The following is an 18,211-nucleotide window of genomic DNA, read 5'->3' as shown; positions in this document are numbered from 1 at the left end:
TTTGCTCTACAAGCACTTTAAAACATAGGTTAAGCGGCACGCTCGAAGCTCGATAAGGAGCAGAATTCACATTTTGTTTTCTTAATATTTAATATGATTTTCAAATTTAGAATCTATGTTTCTATAACTTTATTAGTTTAACATATCTGAAAATAGATCGCGATGCCAAAACAAAAGAATGAGCACAGGTCTTCCAACTTACAGCAACAATTAACGGTTTTATAAATAAACTAATTAAAAAAAAAAAAATATTATACTTGTGGTAGAGCTTTGTGCAAGCTCGTCTGGGTAGGTACCCACTCATCAGATATTCCACCGCAAAACAGTAGTATTTATTATTACTGGTATTGTTGTGTTCCGGTTTGAAGGGTGAGTGAGCCGGTGTAATTACAGGCACAAGGGACATAACATTGGTGATGTAAGCGATGGTTAACATTTCTTACAATGCCAATGTCTATGGGTGTTGGTGATCACTTACCATCAGGTGGCCCATATGCTCGTCCGCCTTCCTATTCTATAAAGAAAATATAATCAAAATACATTTTATTGATGTACGCACTTCACAAAATTCAAGCAACGCAAAATAAAATATTATTAGAAGAAGAAATAGCAGAACGCAGTAGGCAGTGTTTTACCTCAACAATATATTAATTATTTTTTTCCAATTCAATTTTCTTTTATATAGTTTAAAGTCATATCTTACTGATCCGCTCCATATAACACAGCGTGATGCTATAGCCTAAAACCTTTCTAAATAAATTAGCTATTTTTATAGTATTTTTTTTTCAATTATCTACCAATCCTAAGATGAACGCAAGCAAACAAACCCTTTATAATATTTGGAAGTATAAGAAATGGATGATCGCTTAAGTTGCTCTGGGATTAATAAGGTCTCAAAAATATTCATCTATCCCGTCCTTATCCGCGTAACTCAGCGCTCGAGTGTGTATTGAACCACACAACTCCTCGAATATTGAACGACAAAATTAAGTCATGTCACGATACACTTTTCTGGCTCTCCGCTGTCGTAAGTATGTATGAAGTACGTAACGTCGGTGAAAATAGGTCATTTTCCTCAGGCGATATCGGATATTTTCGATGACCAAGCTAATCCGATTCATACTCGTAGAAGGCGTTTGAGTGAGAGTCATATTTAGAAATGTGAAGGATTTGTTGCGTTAATTATTGCAGTCACAAGTTACGTATTTAATAAATTACATTTCATCTGATATATCTTCCTGCGATTTGCGATTGTACTAAAAAATAAATATTATAAATAATAATTAATAAGTATTGAGTTTAAATAGGAATCAAATAATTAAAATATAAATGTAATTCGGACACTGAATAATAATACAATATCTACATATTTATATATTTATTTATCTGTATTTTATGGAAACAAACAGTACAGCCATAGTAAATTTCATGAATATCAAATATTAATAAATAATTACCAATAAAAGTTTCCAATAATTGATTAAAACGTAACAAATTACATGCATGGATCAGATGAAATTATCAATTAATTATATAAACGCACAGCTTAAATTACGAGCCATTAATAGAGACTTGGAGTACCTTTCAGAACGTTATTTTTATTCGTAGACGCATTAAGTAAATAACTTACATGATTGCGGCAGAAGGTTTGCTCTTTGAGAACGGACGTGTCACGCTAAATACGCTCCAATATTCTATTTATAACTTAATTGCAGATCTGCTCGCTAGCTTATTTATAAAAGAAAGGTTTCAATTCCTTGTTTCTTTTCAATTTAATATTATTCAAGAAATAATCAGATATTCCAACGTTAAAGAGTAACACTTAGTACTGTTGGGTTCCGGTTTTAAGGGTGAGTGACCCAGTGTTATTGGCGCATTGGCAATGTAAGAAATGGTTCATATTTCTTACATCACCTTTTTTTTTTATCCTTTCTATAACATAAACTAAAAAACCTTAGAAGTTATTTTATTTCGTATCTCGTGATGAAATCTTTTTTGTATAATTCGTCTTCATTTTTGTAACTTCTTAAATAAAAGTTTTTTTCAGGAAGCTTAAGAAAAGTTGTGATCGATCATTGAAAATCTTTGACGTTTCCGTAAGTGTAACCTTTGTTTTATGTTACGGAAACTTTAAATAGAATGTTGTAAATAGTTTCAATACACCAGGGATGCTGCGAATAGATTCCAGAACAACAAGTCGTGTGTTGCGTATAGTCACACAATAAAATTCATATTTACTAAATAACAAAAATTAAATAGTTCTGTTTGTGTATAATAAAGTTTTTGCTTTGATATTTGCTACTTATATTAAAAAATAAAATCGTGATTAAATATACACCAATTGATCCTGTGAATGGTGTTTATTTTATTTAATATAAATACTTTATTTACCTGTTGAAAATTGGAGAAGAAACTGTTATATTTTTGTAATAAATAAACACGATAGTTATCTTATTAGTAATAGATAACGTATGAGGCTGTAGTTTCCTCATCTGTGTTCAAATCCACAAAAAGTTCGTCACGGTAGCATGCGCAAACGATCCCGTGGCACTCCCCGTAAAAACTGAAAGGGTACCGCTGGTTTTCTAGTGGGTATTCCGATGTTCGGGGCGCACTCGGCGCCTAGGACACCGGCGAGCCCCACATATTCCCCCCCCCCCACTGTTCCCGTTGAAGAAACACGTAATGCGCTTTTCCAGCGTGAAAAAAAGGGTACGAATAGTTATTGAGTTCAATAATGATTTCTTAATAGCAGCCAAGATCTTGAAATTTGGTATTCCATCACTTCCATTAATTTAAACCTTTTAATGTAAGAACGGTACTTCCTAGAAGCAAATCATTTGCTTAAGCTGGAGCTCAAACCACTCGCTTATATATAAAGAGTAACTTTCACAATATTCAATACTTATAAAAGAGTCGAGATGGCCTAGTTGTTAGAACGCGTGAATCTTAACCGTTGATCGTGGGTTCAAGCCCAGGCTAGCACCACTGAATTTTCATGTGCTTAATTTGTGTTTATAATTCATCTCGTGCTTAACGGTGAAGGAAAACATCGTGAGTAAATCTGAAATTCTGCCACATGTGTATTCTACCAACCCGCATTGGAGCAGCGTGGTGAAATAAGCTCCAAACCTTCTCCTCAAACGGGAGAGCAGGCCTTAGCCCAGCAGTGGACATTAACAGGCTGTTACTATTACTGTTACACAATAGTCATTTTCTTTCAAATTACAGATTATTTATAAGTGTGATATAATATAACATGTTTACGCATAGTTGTGTACTGTAATGTGTCTTGCACAAATACATTGATATTAAGCGCCGAGGTCAAAATAAAAATAAAATAAAACGTAAGATAGAATAGCGTCATCTTTAGAAATGTCACTAACAAAAGCTAAAGTTTGTCTAACTTTACAGTTAAACTGTACAAACTTCATAGAACAAAGAGGAATAATTCTAATCCTTTTTTATAACACCATTAGACCTTTACGAATTACAAATGTGGGTTATTTTGAGCCGGGATTAAGTCGGATTTGGCGTCGACGGAATCTGTACCTCAAATATGGTATACTATAAAATAACACGTAATTTCAGAAGAGGCAAATCAATTAACCGTGATAATCCAATGCGTTGATAGACGATTCAAATATGAAAAAGACATTCTCAAATTTCTCTAGTAATTCATTTGTTTTGCCAGTAATTTAATAACAATGTTTAAAGAAAATATAATGGTGCTTAATTCTGTATAGTTTAATAGTTTATAGAAATGAAAAAATAATTAATGTAAAAAAAAATTGATTAACTATCTAGTTCATCCATCAAGATGAATCTAAGGTAAGCCTATATATATATATATATAGGCTTACCTTAGATTCATCTTATATATATATATATATATATATATATATATACTACCTTTAAGTATGACTGAAACAATATATTTCTAACATATTTTTTATAGTATAGGTTGGCGGAAGAGCATATTGGCCACCTGACGGTAAGTGGTCACCAACTCCCATAGACATTGGCATTGTAAGAAATGTTAACCAACGTTTACATAGCCAATGCGCCACCAACCTTGGAAACTAAGATGTTATGTCCCTTGTGCCTATAATTACACTGGCTCACTCACTCTTCAAACCGGAACACAATCATACCAAGTACTGCTGTTTTGCAGAAGAATATCTGATGAATGGGTGGTACCTATACAGAAGAGCTTGCACAAAGCACCACCAGTATCTGATGAGTGGCTGGTTATATTAACAGTTCCTTACATTGCTAATGCGCCACTAGCTTTGTGTAATACGATGTTATATCCCGTGTGTTTGTAGTATTGCTGGAGTAGCGAATATGTAATAACTTGATGGTACCTTCCCTACCACTAAGTAAATTAAAAACATTCTTATTAAATTAAATATTGCTAAATACAAAACGAAAAAAAGATTTCCGCCTAATTGATAAGTAAGATAGACAATAAGGATATGTATCTTCAAGCTTCGCAAATCCAAAGCGTTTCGCGTTTTTGCAACTACTCCACTAATGGATATACTTAAGCTCTTGGGGAGCGCATTGTTGCATGATTGTGGTGAGTGACGAACTAATTGAGACAGTATACTTGATATTTTGTGTATTAGATATGTGTCGTATGAATAAGTCAGGCACTTTTATATTTTCATTGCAAAAGTCAATATAATTATCAATTTCTATGTTCTTAATTTCAACTCTAGTAAAAACTAGTTCACTCAACATCAAACAAATGACGATATTTATTTCCAGAAAAATAAAATATTTTAAATTTTGTTACATTGTTTGTATCTACTGTAGTCTACTCTTGTTTATCTGCCATAATTTTCTAGCTGATGTCTTTGCTTGCAGTTCAATCATCTGTGGATACTCCAAAGTAAAGGCGGACAAATTCAAATGTCCGTTTCTACTGCGGCGTTTTTTAAAATTCGAGTGTAGATGTATTCATTTACGTACCAGATAATTGTAATTAATTAGAAAAATTAAAAAAAAACTTTAATACAGACTTGTAGATAAGGTTAATATAAGCTTATTTTCGTAAAAGCATTTTCACAAAAATGCAGATGTCCGTATCTACTTTGCTGCCATCGAAATGATTTCTAACACATTGATTTGGTCTACAAAATGAAATACAAACATCTTTTACTAGTGGTAGGGCTTTGTGCAAGCTGAGTAGGTACTACGAATATCAATAATGTTTATGTACATACAATTTATTTTGAAAAATTAACGATAATATTCTATCTACATATTCGTCTATGCATCCAATCTAAAGAAAGATTAGCACAAGTGTGAGCGCAAATACATTTCGTTTAAACATTTATTATGCTAAACGTAAATAATTCAAATACAAAACAGATTATATATACATGTAATAAAGCAGTCAAAACTGACCAATTACTGGTGGTAGAGCTTTGTGCAAGCTCGTCTGGGTAGGTACCACCCACTCATCAGACATTCTACCGCAAAACAGCAGTACTTGATATTGTTGTGTTCCGGTTTGAAGGGTGGGTGAGCAAGTGTAATTACAGGCACAAGGGACATAATCCCCAAGGCTGGAGGTACATTGGCGATGTAAACGATGATTAACATTTCTTACAATGGCAATGTTTGGATATGGGCGTTGGTGACCATTTATAATCAGGTGACCCATATGCTCGTCCGCCTACCTATACTATAAAAAAAAACAATCAGCGCTGGTAAAGCCTTAGGGTGTAATTAACATACATTTAGAACACTACCGATTCTCGTAATTATATAACGTTCTCAACGATATCTCTCTTAATTGATTCTGTGTGATTATTTATTCAATGAATGGAAACGCTTTTTGTTTCGAGAAAATGGATTCATCTGGGAGTTGTAAAATACTTTATTTTGCGAATGTACCGAAGTGGTTTGGAATGAATGTGGCTATTCTATCAATCACATCGATTAATCCCGCAATAAACCGGAATTCTTTCCAATCTAGTTCAATGCGCTAGTGTGAATTGTTCAACGCATTCTTACAGCTTGCGATAGCTCACTGAAGTTCTATTTATTCGACTTGTGTGATGCAGGCCATACTTTGTCTTTTTTTATTGTAAGGATTATCCATTGGTGCATTTTGGGGATAAGACCGACTAATGCCGTAACGGCATACGACATGATGCTCTCTTGTGGATACGTGGCACGTATATTATCATTTATTAATGATAATTTACAAAACTAAACAACAATAATTACACTGTACTGGTGGTAGAGCTTTGTGCAAGCTCGTCTGGGTAGGTACCACCCACTCATCAGATATTCTACCGCAAAACAGCAATACTTGATATTGTTGTGTTCCGGTTTGAAGGGTGAGTGAGCCAGTGTAATTACAGGCACAAGGGACATAAAATCTTAGTTCCCAAGGTTGGTGGCGCATTGGATATGTAAGCGATGGTTGACATTTCTTACAATGCCAATGTCTAAGAGCGTTGGTGACCACTTACCATCAGGTGGCCCATATGCTCGTCCGCCTTCCTATTCTATAAAAAAAAAAAAAAACACTACGTAACTACGTATGAACAAAACGGACGGTATAAATGTGTCCTCATTATGTTTTCCTTCACTACAGAACGAGAGGAATTATAAACACTAATTAAATTAACAAGACAGTAGGTTTAATACCTACAGATTTGTTGTACCCTGTAGCATATAAATGACGTCAGTAAAATAATTACAAAGCTATTATTTTTATCAATGACAAAAATACACTATATGTATGTAGTTTTTCTTATCCTTTATTTCTAATAAAAAACTGTATTAAGTGTGCAAATTAAAAATAAAACAATCCACAATCACATTATTTTTTCTTCATACTGTCAATTTTTTTTCCCTTCGTTGAAATTAAAGATAAAAAATTAAATCAGCTCAACATATATTTTATTTAAGTAAAAATACTTTTGAATCATTTTACATGATTAACTTAAATTTAAAATTATTACGCGTTCTATATGTGGATTCGTCTGAAACAAATTTCTAGGAAACGCTAACAATCTCTGTAGTTACTCTTTATTATCAATTAAATTACAAAGTTATAGTAATGAAACTAAATTAATGATATATCCTACATATTAAGCAATGAATACTAAACTCCATACATTTTTATTATCTACATTATCATTCGTACTTCTTTAACATTAAATTTTATTATGTTTTTATTTAAAAAACTAAAATATAGATAGATAAATAATATTTTTATAAAAGTTTTAAGCTTAAAGAATTTAAACAGGCTATATTAATTGAATTTGCTAGAAGATAATTAAATATTTATGTAAAGTGTTTAAAACAACGTAAGCTGCTTTAATTTTTCAGAAGACTTTAGATATTATCTCGAGTAAGGAAATACATAAAAACTTATAAAGATAAGCACGTGTTTAGATGAAGATAAAATTCTACCATATGTATAAATCCCCTACGAATGTGTTCAACTTGCAACCCTCATCAAATGGAGACATTATGGAGCTATTTGTCTTGTGAATGATCTTTTAGGATTCCACAGTGAAACAGAATAAACTTTTTTTTTATATCAACATAGTGGATACATGTAATATAAATGAGTTCATTTTCTTAAAATTATTAACTAAATATCGTCACAATCATGGTATATTGACGTATCTACAATCCTTTAAGTAATTCACTGTAGTAAGTGAAATTTTGATAAAACATAATAAGTAAATGTTTGTTATTTTATTGTAGTGAATTTTCGAATGAAACATTCTTTATGATTAGCTTAAAAGTTAAACATATTCGCTGACCCGGTTCCGTACGGGTTGAATTAGGTGATTTATAAAACGTTTATATCGTAATGTTATACATATAACTCTATTGGTTTACGTGGCGCACGCCAGTAAAGATCCCTATCATATTTCAGCCAATTTACACAATATATGAATGAATTACATCATGAAAAACCTATGAAAATCTGTTCGTAATTTTTGAGTTTATCGCGTTCAGACAGACAGACGAGACGGGGGCACTTTGTTTTATAATATAAAGTAATAGTATTCCAGCATATTATAATTATAAAAAAAAACCTGAAATTTTATTTGGTTCTCCCTTTTTATTTTTATATCAAAGTTAAAATGTTTTTGGGTTGGCGTTTTATAAGGTTTGTCAACCTAATTATTTTAGTAATTTGTTATTGTACTAGCAAGGTTAGTTAAAAAACATATAAACTTGAAAAAGATAATAAAGAAAGAAATGATTTATTGCAAGAAAGTATTAACAGACATATAAAATTGATTTAAAATAAACTTTACAAATCGCGTAAATAATATATTCTATCGTGTCACATTTTTTGGCCGTATGTGCCCTTATCAAACCCAGATATGTCAAGTAGTCTAAAAACCAGTTGGATGACCTTGGTATGGTATGGTTGGTTGGTATGGCTGCCCCTATATTGGTTCTGCATTTTTTCTTTCACAAACAATTTTAGCAATAAAATGTGTCAATTATAAGCTGGAACTGGCGCGCCTTTGAGGAGGCCTTTGTCCAGCAGTGGATTAATGTGGGCTGAATATTATGATGATGATAAGCTGGTCAGAAATAAGACACCGTTGTCAGTGTAACGTTATTTATTGTCCGATGTATTAAAACAAAATTATACTACCATCTCACAAAATTCACTTTTTATTAATTTTTTATTTGATGAAATTTAAATTTAATATTTTAACGAACTTAAGTAAAAGATATTCTATGTCCTGTATCCGTTGGGTGTTAGTCCAAAATTTCTAACTTCCCATCGTGACAGTTATTATGTCCCATAATGAAAGTTATATCCAACCGATCAATACAGACAATCAATAAAGTGCTAACATAATGAAATGACGGATGGGCGTTATTCCTAAATTGAAATTATTTTAAAAGCACTTCAAAATCACAAACGATTACCGTTTTGAAATGTTTACTATACGGTGTGTATAACAAATTGAAATAAACTACGTGCCATGACGTCACAAAGTATGTCAATTAAATATAATAAATACCTTTTTTTAATTACACTGACAAAATTATTGATTGTCAAAATAATATAATACCAGTGGAGCTATTCTCTTAGAACTGTTGAAATTGCAACATTTACTACAATAATTATAATAAAAATTTAAAATTTTTAGAATGGCACAATAATTTGAAAAACAAATCATATCTGAGCAAAAAGATCGCGAGTCACAATTTATTTTTTATACTTAATTTATTTTAATTCTTAGTTTTAAATAAGGAAGAAACAAATCTTCAAAAATAACATAACAAAGGTCAATTCTATCAATCCTGTTTGTTTTTATCGAAGTGATACAGTTTTAAACAATCGCTTAGGAACTTGCATGTTTAAACGAAGGAACACGAGGGTATGTCAAACAAAATTCCGTATTCCGTACACATGAAGGAAATACAATAATTTGAACGTGTCCATACGATTTGTCGCATTGCAGCTGTCTGAAGTGGATTTTTCAATATTCGTGTGTTTGATATTTCGTGTTAGTCATTTTGTTGGCAGTGTGTTACTAGTAACAAATGTGCTCTTATTTATTTCAATGTTTGCTAGCTTTTTTCTTAGATTTCGTTTATGATTGAACGTGTATGTATTTCTTGAATAAAACATTTTACCGTTCGGAAACATTTTGTTGTGTATGTATTGTTATAATATTCGATAGGTTTCTGTTAAACGCTTCATTTGTATTTTTGCGTAAGGTAGGTCGTTATATATGAAATAGCTTAAAAAAGTATATTAATAACTATCAATTACACTGTCGCTTAAAAATAATACTATCATTTTAAATAGAGAATGTTTGCGATAAGACGAATAGAATCATTCCACATCGAAGGTTGTAAGAGATGATGGAAATTATTGATTAGGCACATCAATCAATTAAACAAGAAACACATCAATAGTTGAAGCCCATTTTTTTTTACCTAATATATTGCCACAAGCCAAAAATTTGGATTTTACTTAAGACTTTTATTAAATATAAGAAAGCAGACTAGTAAATAAGCCTAATGATATATGGCCACACACGCCAATAAATATTGGCAATTCAAGGAATATTAATCCTTCTTTACACTTACATTGTACTCTGAACCCAGCTCACTCACTATTTATACGAAAACGAAAGCATAAATAACTGTTTTTCGGCGAGAAAATATGGTTGAGTCGATCTACCCAGACGGTCCATTGCAAAGCTGGACCACGAGTATATTTGCTTAGGTTATAAACAGTGAATAAGTAAATAATTTTGTTCGCAGAGGCTTCTCAGTAGTAGCACCGGAAGTTGCTGTTCCAGGAAAAACAACAGCTATCCTTGTCACACTTCATGGTAGAGCTGAAGATGGCAAATTGGATCCGTTGAACGTAACAGTGAGGCTGGAGACTCAAGATGATAATAATGACGTAAAGTTATTGACCACTGCCAGTCAGATGATTACAGGTAAGAAATTATTTGACAATTTATATTTCTGTGCTAATTTTGGCAAAATATGAAAGTTAATATTATTACCTCATTATAAGGCAAATATCCCACTGCTGGGCTAAGGCCTTTAATCTTCTTGTGATCTTATAATGATCGGTTATAAGACGTGAAAACGTAACAAACCAACTGACTTTGGCATTTATGATATTAATAAGTATGTGGTGAGACAGCCGAGATGGCCTAGTGGTTAGATCACGTGAATCTTAACCGACAATCGTGGGTTCAAATCCGGGCAAGCACCACTGAATTTTCATGTGCTTAATTTGTGATTATAATTGATCTCGTGCTTGACGGTGAAGGAAAACATCGTGAGGAAACCTGCATGTGTCTAATTTCATTGAAATTATGCCACATGTGTATTCTACCAACCAGCATTGGAGCAGCGTGGTGGAATAAGCTCCAAACCTTCTCCTAAAAAGGGAGAGGAGGCTTTAGCCTAGCAGTGGGACATTAACAGGCTGTTACTAGAGGCAGTTCTAGTAAAGGAGGTTATTTAAAGATATTTTTAAGTATTATATTTCAAATATATATCTACTTTCAAAACCTAAAAGTTTTTCAAAAAAATAGTTAATATTGATAGAAATACATTATTTTTTTTTTGATATTTTTCTTGTCAAAGCAATCTTAGTATATTTAACCTATTTAAAACTATACTTCGATACCGGGAAAGATCTTGATACATGGTAAATTGATTATAGTATGAAGATTAAAAATTGGACTGACAATTAATATATATTTCATAATATTTTTAGTTAAATACATGCAGATTGTTGTGTAAGTTTCAATATCACGTATGTACCTAATAGTATTCTATAAGAGTTCACCTACTTCGAAACTTGTTCGGTAAATAAAACTGTTTGAACCAAATATCTGAAAACTCTAACGAAATTATTTTGCATGAGTTATAAAGTTCACAAGAAGCGCGCTCCGTAAAAGTGTTTCCAACGGTACTGTGAGTTATCGAGGGGGAAGTTTCTAGACTGAACCCGGATATATATACGATTGGTTGAAGGTTTATTTGTTTGTTTTGAGTACCACACGACCTTCGTTCTGACAATTATTAATTATTTTGCAATATAGCCATATATTTATTTATTATTTTCTTAGAAGAAAATATTTTATCTTATTAAATTGGTAAAAGACAATACAATAGGTATAATAATGTTTGAATTCAATACGTGTACAAATTTAAATATCCTTTCTGCGATCGTTTTTTACTTTCATATTCGTGACAATATCTAAGCATGTCATAAGAATTAATCATGGCTTGTTTTTTTTAGGTCCAAATGACCCACCTTATACTAAATTCCTTAAATAATGATATATCTGTATTATCTTGACTTCTTCAAGCTTGTAACGCCGTCGTTAAGTGACCAATCACGTGACCCTTTTCATTTGAAAATACAGCAATACAAGTGGTTGGTAGTCAGAGTTTTCTCGTGTGATTCCAGCTGTCAAACCAGTCCAATTAATTATAAAATCATTCAGTTTAATGAAAGTTAACCTTAAAACGTGTCAGGTATAGTAAATAGACGGGCCCTAAAATACACGTTTTTTTTGGTGCATATTACGTCAGTTGTTATTATCATAAATTAATTAACCCCACTAATTCTACGGTCGTTTTTTAACTCAAATATCTAAAAATCTTTCTCTCAAGTCAATGCCTTCGGAAGTTTATATATTATGTAATCTACAAATAGTAAAATGTAAAGAAACCGGAAAAATGAACTTAAATGGAAAAAGTTTCACTGGCATGTGTCAAAACTATTTTATGTCACTGGATATACCCAGTGTGGTAATGGAAATATTCAGAATATCAATTTACGGCGTCTAAGGGAATCATAAAGGCATTTCGTTGTCTAGAAAACTTTAGCCATTTCAGTATTCATGGAGGAAGACGTTAGAAGTTTATTTGGGTTCCGTTAATGCTTCGTAGTTTTAAAATCCTTTGTAGTCGGCGTTCTCGCATGTTCTTCAATTTCTAAAGTAAAACCATCTCCGTAAAGTGAGATAAAAACTTAACTGCTTCATTTTTCTATTTTGACGAGAGAGTTCAGGCGCAGGGCAAAAAATGGCTTAACGTGCTTAATTTATATATATAGATATATAAATACGTTATATATATATATATATATATATATATATATATATATATATATATATATATATATATATTATTATTATTATACTCTGCTGATGGCGACACTAAATTACCTAATTTAGCGATATGTGTTGTATTGTAAATAACAAATGAATGCTACCAATTTAATTAATATCAATAACACCCTATTTATCGAAAACCTTGGCAAGCTTAATTGGCGGTGTGATTACGCGCAATCTATGACGATGAGAACCATAGTCTATCCGAAACAAGAAAAGAATTATTCGATAAAGATAATACTAAAGATAAATAAAAAATAATCTTGTGTTATTTATATGTTGTCCATTAAGTATTAAAAAATTAAATAATGTAACAACAACAATTAAATTTTAGTTTGGCGTCGCACTCGTATTAAGTGCTTTTATTTTATTACTTGACAGGCATAAAATAAGAAAGTACTGTGACTCGTTGTAAGTTATCGCTCTCGACTTACCTTTTAACTCGATTCCCATTTCTTTTCTTCCAACACACAGTTGATACATGGCAGGATCTTGCTTAAGACCATTAATCAAAGTCGAGATACTATCATAATGTCCTGTCTCCTACTGCAAAGTGCAAGCTGGTTTATTTTGTAAATTCTATAAATTTAGTAGGACTTCATTTAAAAACTATTAACTATTCGATTATTTAATAATTTATTAGAAAGATTTTTGTTTGAGTGAAATCAAATTAAACCAAAATATGCTTTATTTAAGTAAGAAACCAAGCGTTAATGAATCATCTTTTTAAAATGTTAATTTTAATGTAAAGCTCTATTATTCCCTTCGATATTTAGATTTCACCGAGAGGAGTCGGCAACAAAATCAGTAGTTATTACTTCCTAAGAATTAAATTAAAAATATATGTTAATAAAATAAAACTGAATCATTTATCCTATTTGAAAATTAACGAATATTAAATCCACTCTTTTATGAGATTAATTTTTAAACACGTGGTTTTCTTGATTAGTACAAAGTAAGCGTATTTTAATTTCACGCTAAGGGATAATCCACAATTATCCCAGTCAGCCTAATTTAATCTTTGATTTAATTATTCCTATAGATATATAAATACATCTAGATATCGAAATATAATGCTTATTGATTTTATATTTTACATTTCATTATATTTATATATATCATTTACATATCAATGACATTTCAATTTAATATTTCAAAAGCCATATATAAAATTAAGGAACCCACTGTGTCTGTCTGCATACAAGTTCTTGCAATGTCAGAAATTACCAGAGATTTTTTAATTAAATTAAAAATAAAATTGTCAAATTATTTAAAGACGCATAATATTTAAGTAATACCATTAAAAATACTTCGTAAAATTATGATGGTATTTGTCAAATAGAACTACATGAAAATATGTTTCATAGATTGATTTGATTTATTGATATCAAATGTATCTAAGCTTTCATTAACAATTATAGGTAACAAGCTATTTTGTAACATGTTAATACACAAATGGTATTAACCGTTTGTGGTTAGCATAGTTAGAGCGACAATTTTGATTAAAGGATAGAATTCTTGTTTAGCCGAGCGTTTCGAATCAATGTTAATAGCTCAAAGCGATGCTGTATCGCAAATATTTTGTCTTAACGATTCATCGAGGGCTGATTGCAGGTTAATTGAAGCGGTACTAATTAGATGCTTCTGAAGTTGAACTATTAATTATTAATAAACTTTTACTATAAATCTCTAATAAGATTAATGTAAAATAATAAAAAGTTAATATATTTAAATAAGTTTGTACTGTTTGTAAATTAAACAGTTATTTATATATATATTTAGTATCTTTCACTGTTCATATATAATCATATTATTAGTAATACTTAAAATTTAATGATAATTTTCAATTTGACTATCTAATGAATTAAAGATTTTGAAATTAATAAACAAAAATCAATAGGAAGATAGGATGTAATCGTTACAAACATCAAATTCAAATCCCCATGACAGGGTGCTAATGATCACAGTAATTGCTAATTCCATCGAAGAAATCGGATTTGCTCTGCATCGAATCTAACGAACCGTGCACTGGTTGTCAGCTGCGTCTTCCATCAGATGGAACGGAAAAATTAGATCTTGATAAAGGAAAATCTCCTTGTTAGAACACGTTCATTGGACACGAACGAATAAATATGGATTCTGTTTACATCGTTAGCGGATTGGATGTAATTTTTTTATTAAAGTAGAGGAAAATACATACTACTTAGTTTCATGATAGAATATATATTGCGATATATACTAATATTATAAAAAGAAAATATTTGATTTTTTCGAATGTTTGTTTGTAATGGAAAAACTCAAAATCTACAAACCGTTTTTAAAATTTCTTTCACTTGTAGAAAGCTACATTAAAATGAGATCTCCTAAAAAATCCAGTAATTTAAACCAAGGTATAATTTTTTTATAAAAGTAGTTATTATAACTGGCTTGTCTAGAACCTAGCTTTGGCTGAAAATCATGAGGTCCCAAGTTTAACTCCCGCGTCAGACAATTAAATTTCTTAGGTATCTTTCTCTCTATCGAGAAATTCTCGTTGTAGCCCGGAGTTATATAAATAAATGGTCAGTGTTACATAAAATCGCTTAAATTATATACATTTAGTAGTTATTAATCCGTTTATTGATTTTTTGTTATATGCATTTATATTTTTTTATTTCTGAAAATATATTTTTTTAAATTGTCCAAATTACAAAGTGATTCTATTCTGAAGACATTTTGAGACATTTTTAATAGATTATAAAATAAACCTATGCTCCATATTCCAGTTTTGAAGACTCAGTACCACAGGCTGTGCGTTTATTTATGAAGTCGTTTGTCAATCAGGACGAACGAAATATGTATCACCAAATTGAATAAATATTAAAAAATAACTGTACTGTTCCGACGCATTTCGTCAATCTACATGATGTTTTTTTATTGAATATGTTTTGAAGTAGAGTTATAACTTGAACAAAGCATTTACCCGGCTAACATAAAACAGAACAGAATGCAAAAACTTTGAATAGCTCGAAAATAATTTTATCTCAACACAAAAGAATCGCTAATAATAAAACGCGTGTTCCATACAGCGTACGTTTTTATATACTACTTTTAATAATTTCTTTATTATTTTAGTCGGAACATGAAAACTTCTCTCTCAGTCCAATGGTTCCAAGCGTTCTGTGAAAATTCCTTTGAATGAACTCTAGTTGTTTGTGAGTCCGAACAAAGCCAATCTTCTCGGATTCCAATGCAAAAGGTTCCTCGAACAAAATATTATATGGTATATCGTTGCTTTGTACTCATGGAAATTTCATGTCGCCCGTCTCCGTACGAAGAATAATAAGCAGCCAATTTGAAATTTGGTGCCTTTTAAAAGATTTCCAAGGGAGTCTTCTCTCTTTTTAAATACGGGTTCCGACCTCGTTTATTCTCGCTGGCCAACCGCTTGTGACTGAAGCTAGAGTATAACAAAGGATTCTTTGTATTATAAAAATAGTTTTGCTCAGATTTTATATATTTATAGTTTATTTAAGACTTTTGTTTTTTTTATTAACGCTTGGTGTCTACGATACATTGGTATTTTAAGATAAATTTATAAATGGCTAATTATTTATTATGACCATATTTGATAATCAACCTGATTCTGTATTATAAGAATATATATGTATGTTTGATGTATGTAAATTATCTATATATTTTCGCGAGTGTTTATATAGCGTTATTTTTTTTTAAACAAATTATAACTCTGCACTAAATATATCATATTTAGTTAAGACTTAAAACACGTTATTAATATTTTTACTTCAAGCTGTTTTATCAATCCATTAGATCGAGGCATGAATTTATAGATTCATAATTATATGTATTATATATTTATATAATATGTGACTTCGTGTTAAAATATACTGACGACAAGTAAATAGGATATGAAATTTCAGCGTCAGCGATTTGTGCTAGAAAATAAATATGGAATTAATTTTATGATGAATATATGAAAATTAATGCATCCAAAGAAACGCAAAATGTCTTTTGTTACATGCAATATTTCTGATAGCAATACCCCAATAAAAAGCTTTCGTATACAAATTCGTGTCTTATTTGTACCGAGTATATTCAAAAACGCAATCTTCAAATGGAAACATGTGGTGAGCGTCTGCATCCAAGTGCATGAAATTGTGTGTTCCAACAGTGCTATTACTGTGAATCGATGTGAATATTTCAAATTGCCGCCAATTGCTCTTCCGATATTGATATTATGAAGTTCCTTTAATTATATTCCTACTAAGCTAATTTTCACTAAAAATTTAATGCAATAATATAATTTAAGGAACGTTTAAATAAATTAATAATTAAAATATTCTCAAAAAAGTCTATACTATTGATTGTTGAATTTCTTTGTGTGCAAATCCTGGATGTTAGCTATGCTTACCATAAAATTGCCTTGTCAATTCTGAAACAAAGTGTGAAATTTAAACTCCATTAAATAAATGAAAGTTGTTCTAATTCAGGTTGCAAGATTTGACAGGTTAGTTAAAAAACTAACAAACATTTGAAGCTAAATGAAACCTTGTAAAAACCTTCTTTAATATTTAGATAAACAGCCACGAACACAACTGATTTGCTTATTTCGCGATAATTGCGACTTCGTTCGCTTGAAAGGCGATTTTATTACGGTATATTAAAAAAATAATTTTCCTGTACCTGTTAGCTTTTAAAACTGCAAGAAAATCCGTGAATTCCGTAGTCGGAGATTAGCGACTGACAAATGTTAAGAAAATGCATTTTTTGTCTGTTACATTTTTTATCGCCCACTCGTTTTTTGATAATATTTTTATTTTATCGAATAGGAAGGCGGACGAGCATATTGGCCACCTGATGGTAAGTGGTCACCAACGCCCGTAGACATTGGCATTGTTAGAAATGTTAACCATCGCTTATATCACCAATGCGCCACCAACCTTGGGAACTAAGATGTTATCTCCCTTGTACCTGTAATTACACTGGCTCACTCACCCTTTAAACTGGAACACAACAATACCAAGTACTGCTGTTTTGTGGTAGAATTGTATGTACATAAATATTATTGATATTCGTAATACAAATACTCAAAATATAGACAAAGATAATATTTTGATCAAAACTTATACAAATAAAAATTTGAAATGTAATTAAAAAGTACCCGGAAAATGTACATTCAACGCATTAATTTCCTCATTATTATGGAACAACAACAAGAAAATTCAATTCAATTAGTAAAACTTTTAATTGAATCTACCTTAAGCATTGACGGTTACTTTTCTAATTATTCCGCGAGCAGATTCGGAACTCTGTCAAAAACATGCGGCGGAGACAAATTGCTTTCAAGTATTATTAAATAGTGGTATAAGTGACTTAAATATTCGACGAAAAAATACAACATACTATTACTATTAATGTAAATTTATTAAATATTGTAAAAGTTAATTTTATAATTTTTTTTAAGGAAATTACTAATATTACTAGTTACAGCTTCAATAAAGCGTAAAGCGTGTATCAGGAAGATAATAATAGTCCAAGGAATA

General features: G+C 31.0%; 1 protein-coding gene across 1 annotated transcript in view; it reads left to right on the top strand.

The window, feature by feature from the left end:
- LOC126772775 (C3 and PZP-like alpha-2-macroglobulin domain-containing protein 8) overlaps window positions 1-18,211 on the top strand; it is a 225,646-nt gene that overhangs the window by 102,462 nt on the left and 104,973 nt on the right. Inside the window, exon 3 of the mRNA XM_050493340.1 lies at window positions 10,285-10,466. Coding sequence (XP_050349297.1) covers window positions 10,285-10,466 — 182 coding nt within the window. The remainder of the gene's footprint in view (window positions 1-10,284; window positions 10,467-18,211) is intronic.

Source organism: Nymphalis io, chromosome 13, assembly GCF_905147045.1.
Source record: "Nymphalis io chromosome 13, ilAglIoxx1.1, whole genome shotgun sequence".
Taxonomy (NCBI): Eukaryota; Metazoa; Arthropoda; class Insecta; order Lepidoptera; family Nymphalidae; genus Nymphalis; species Nymphalis io.
Note: the sequence above shows the minus strand (reverse complement) of the source record. Positions and strands in the feature narration are given on the sequence as shown.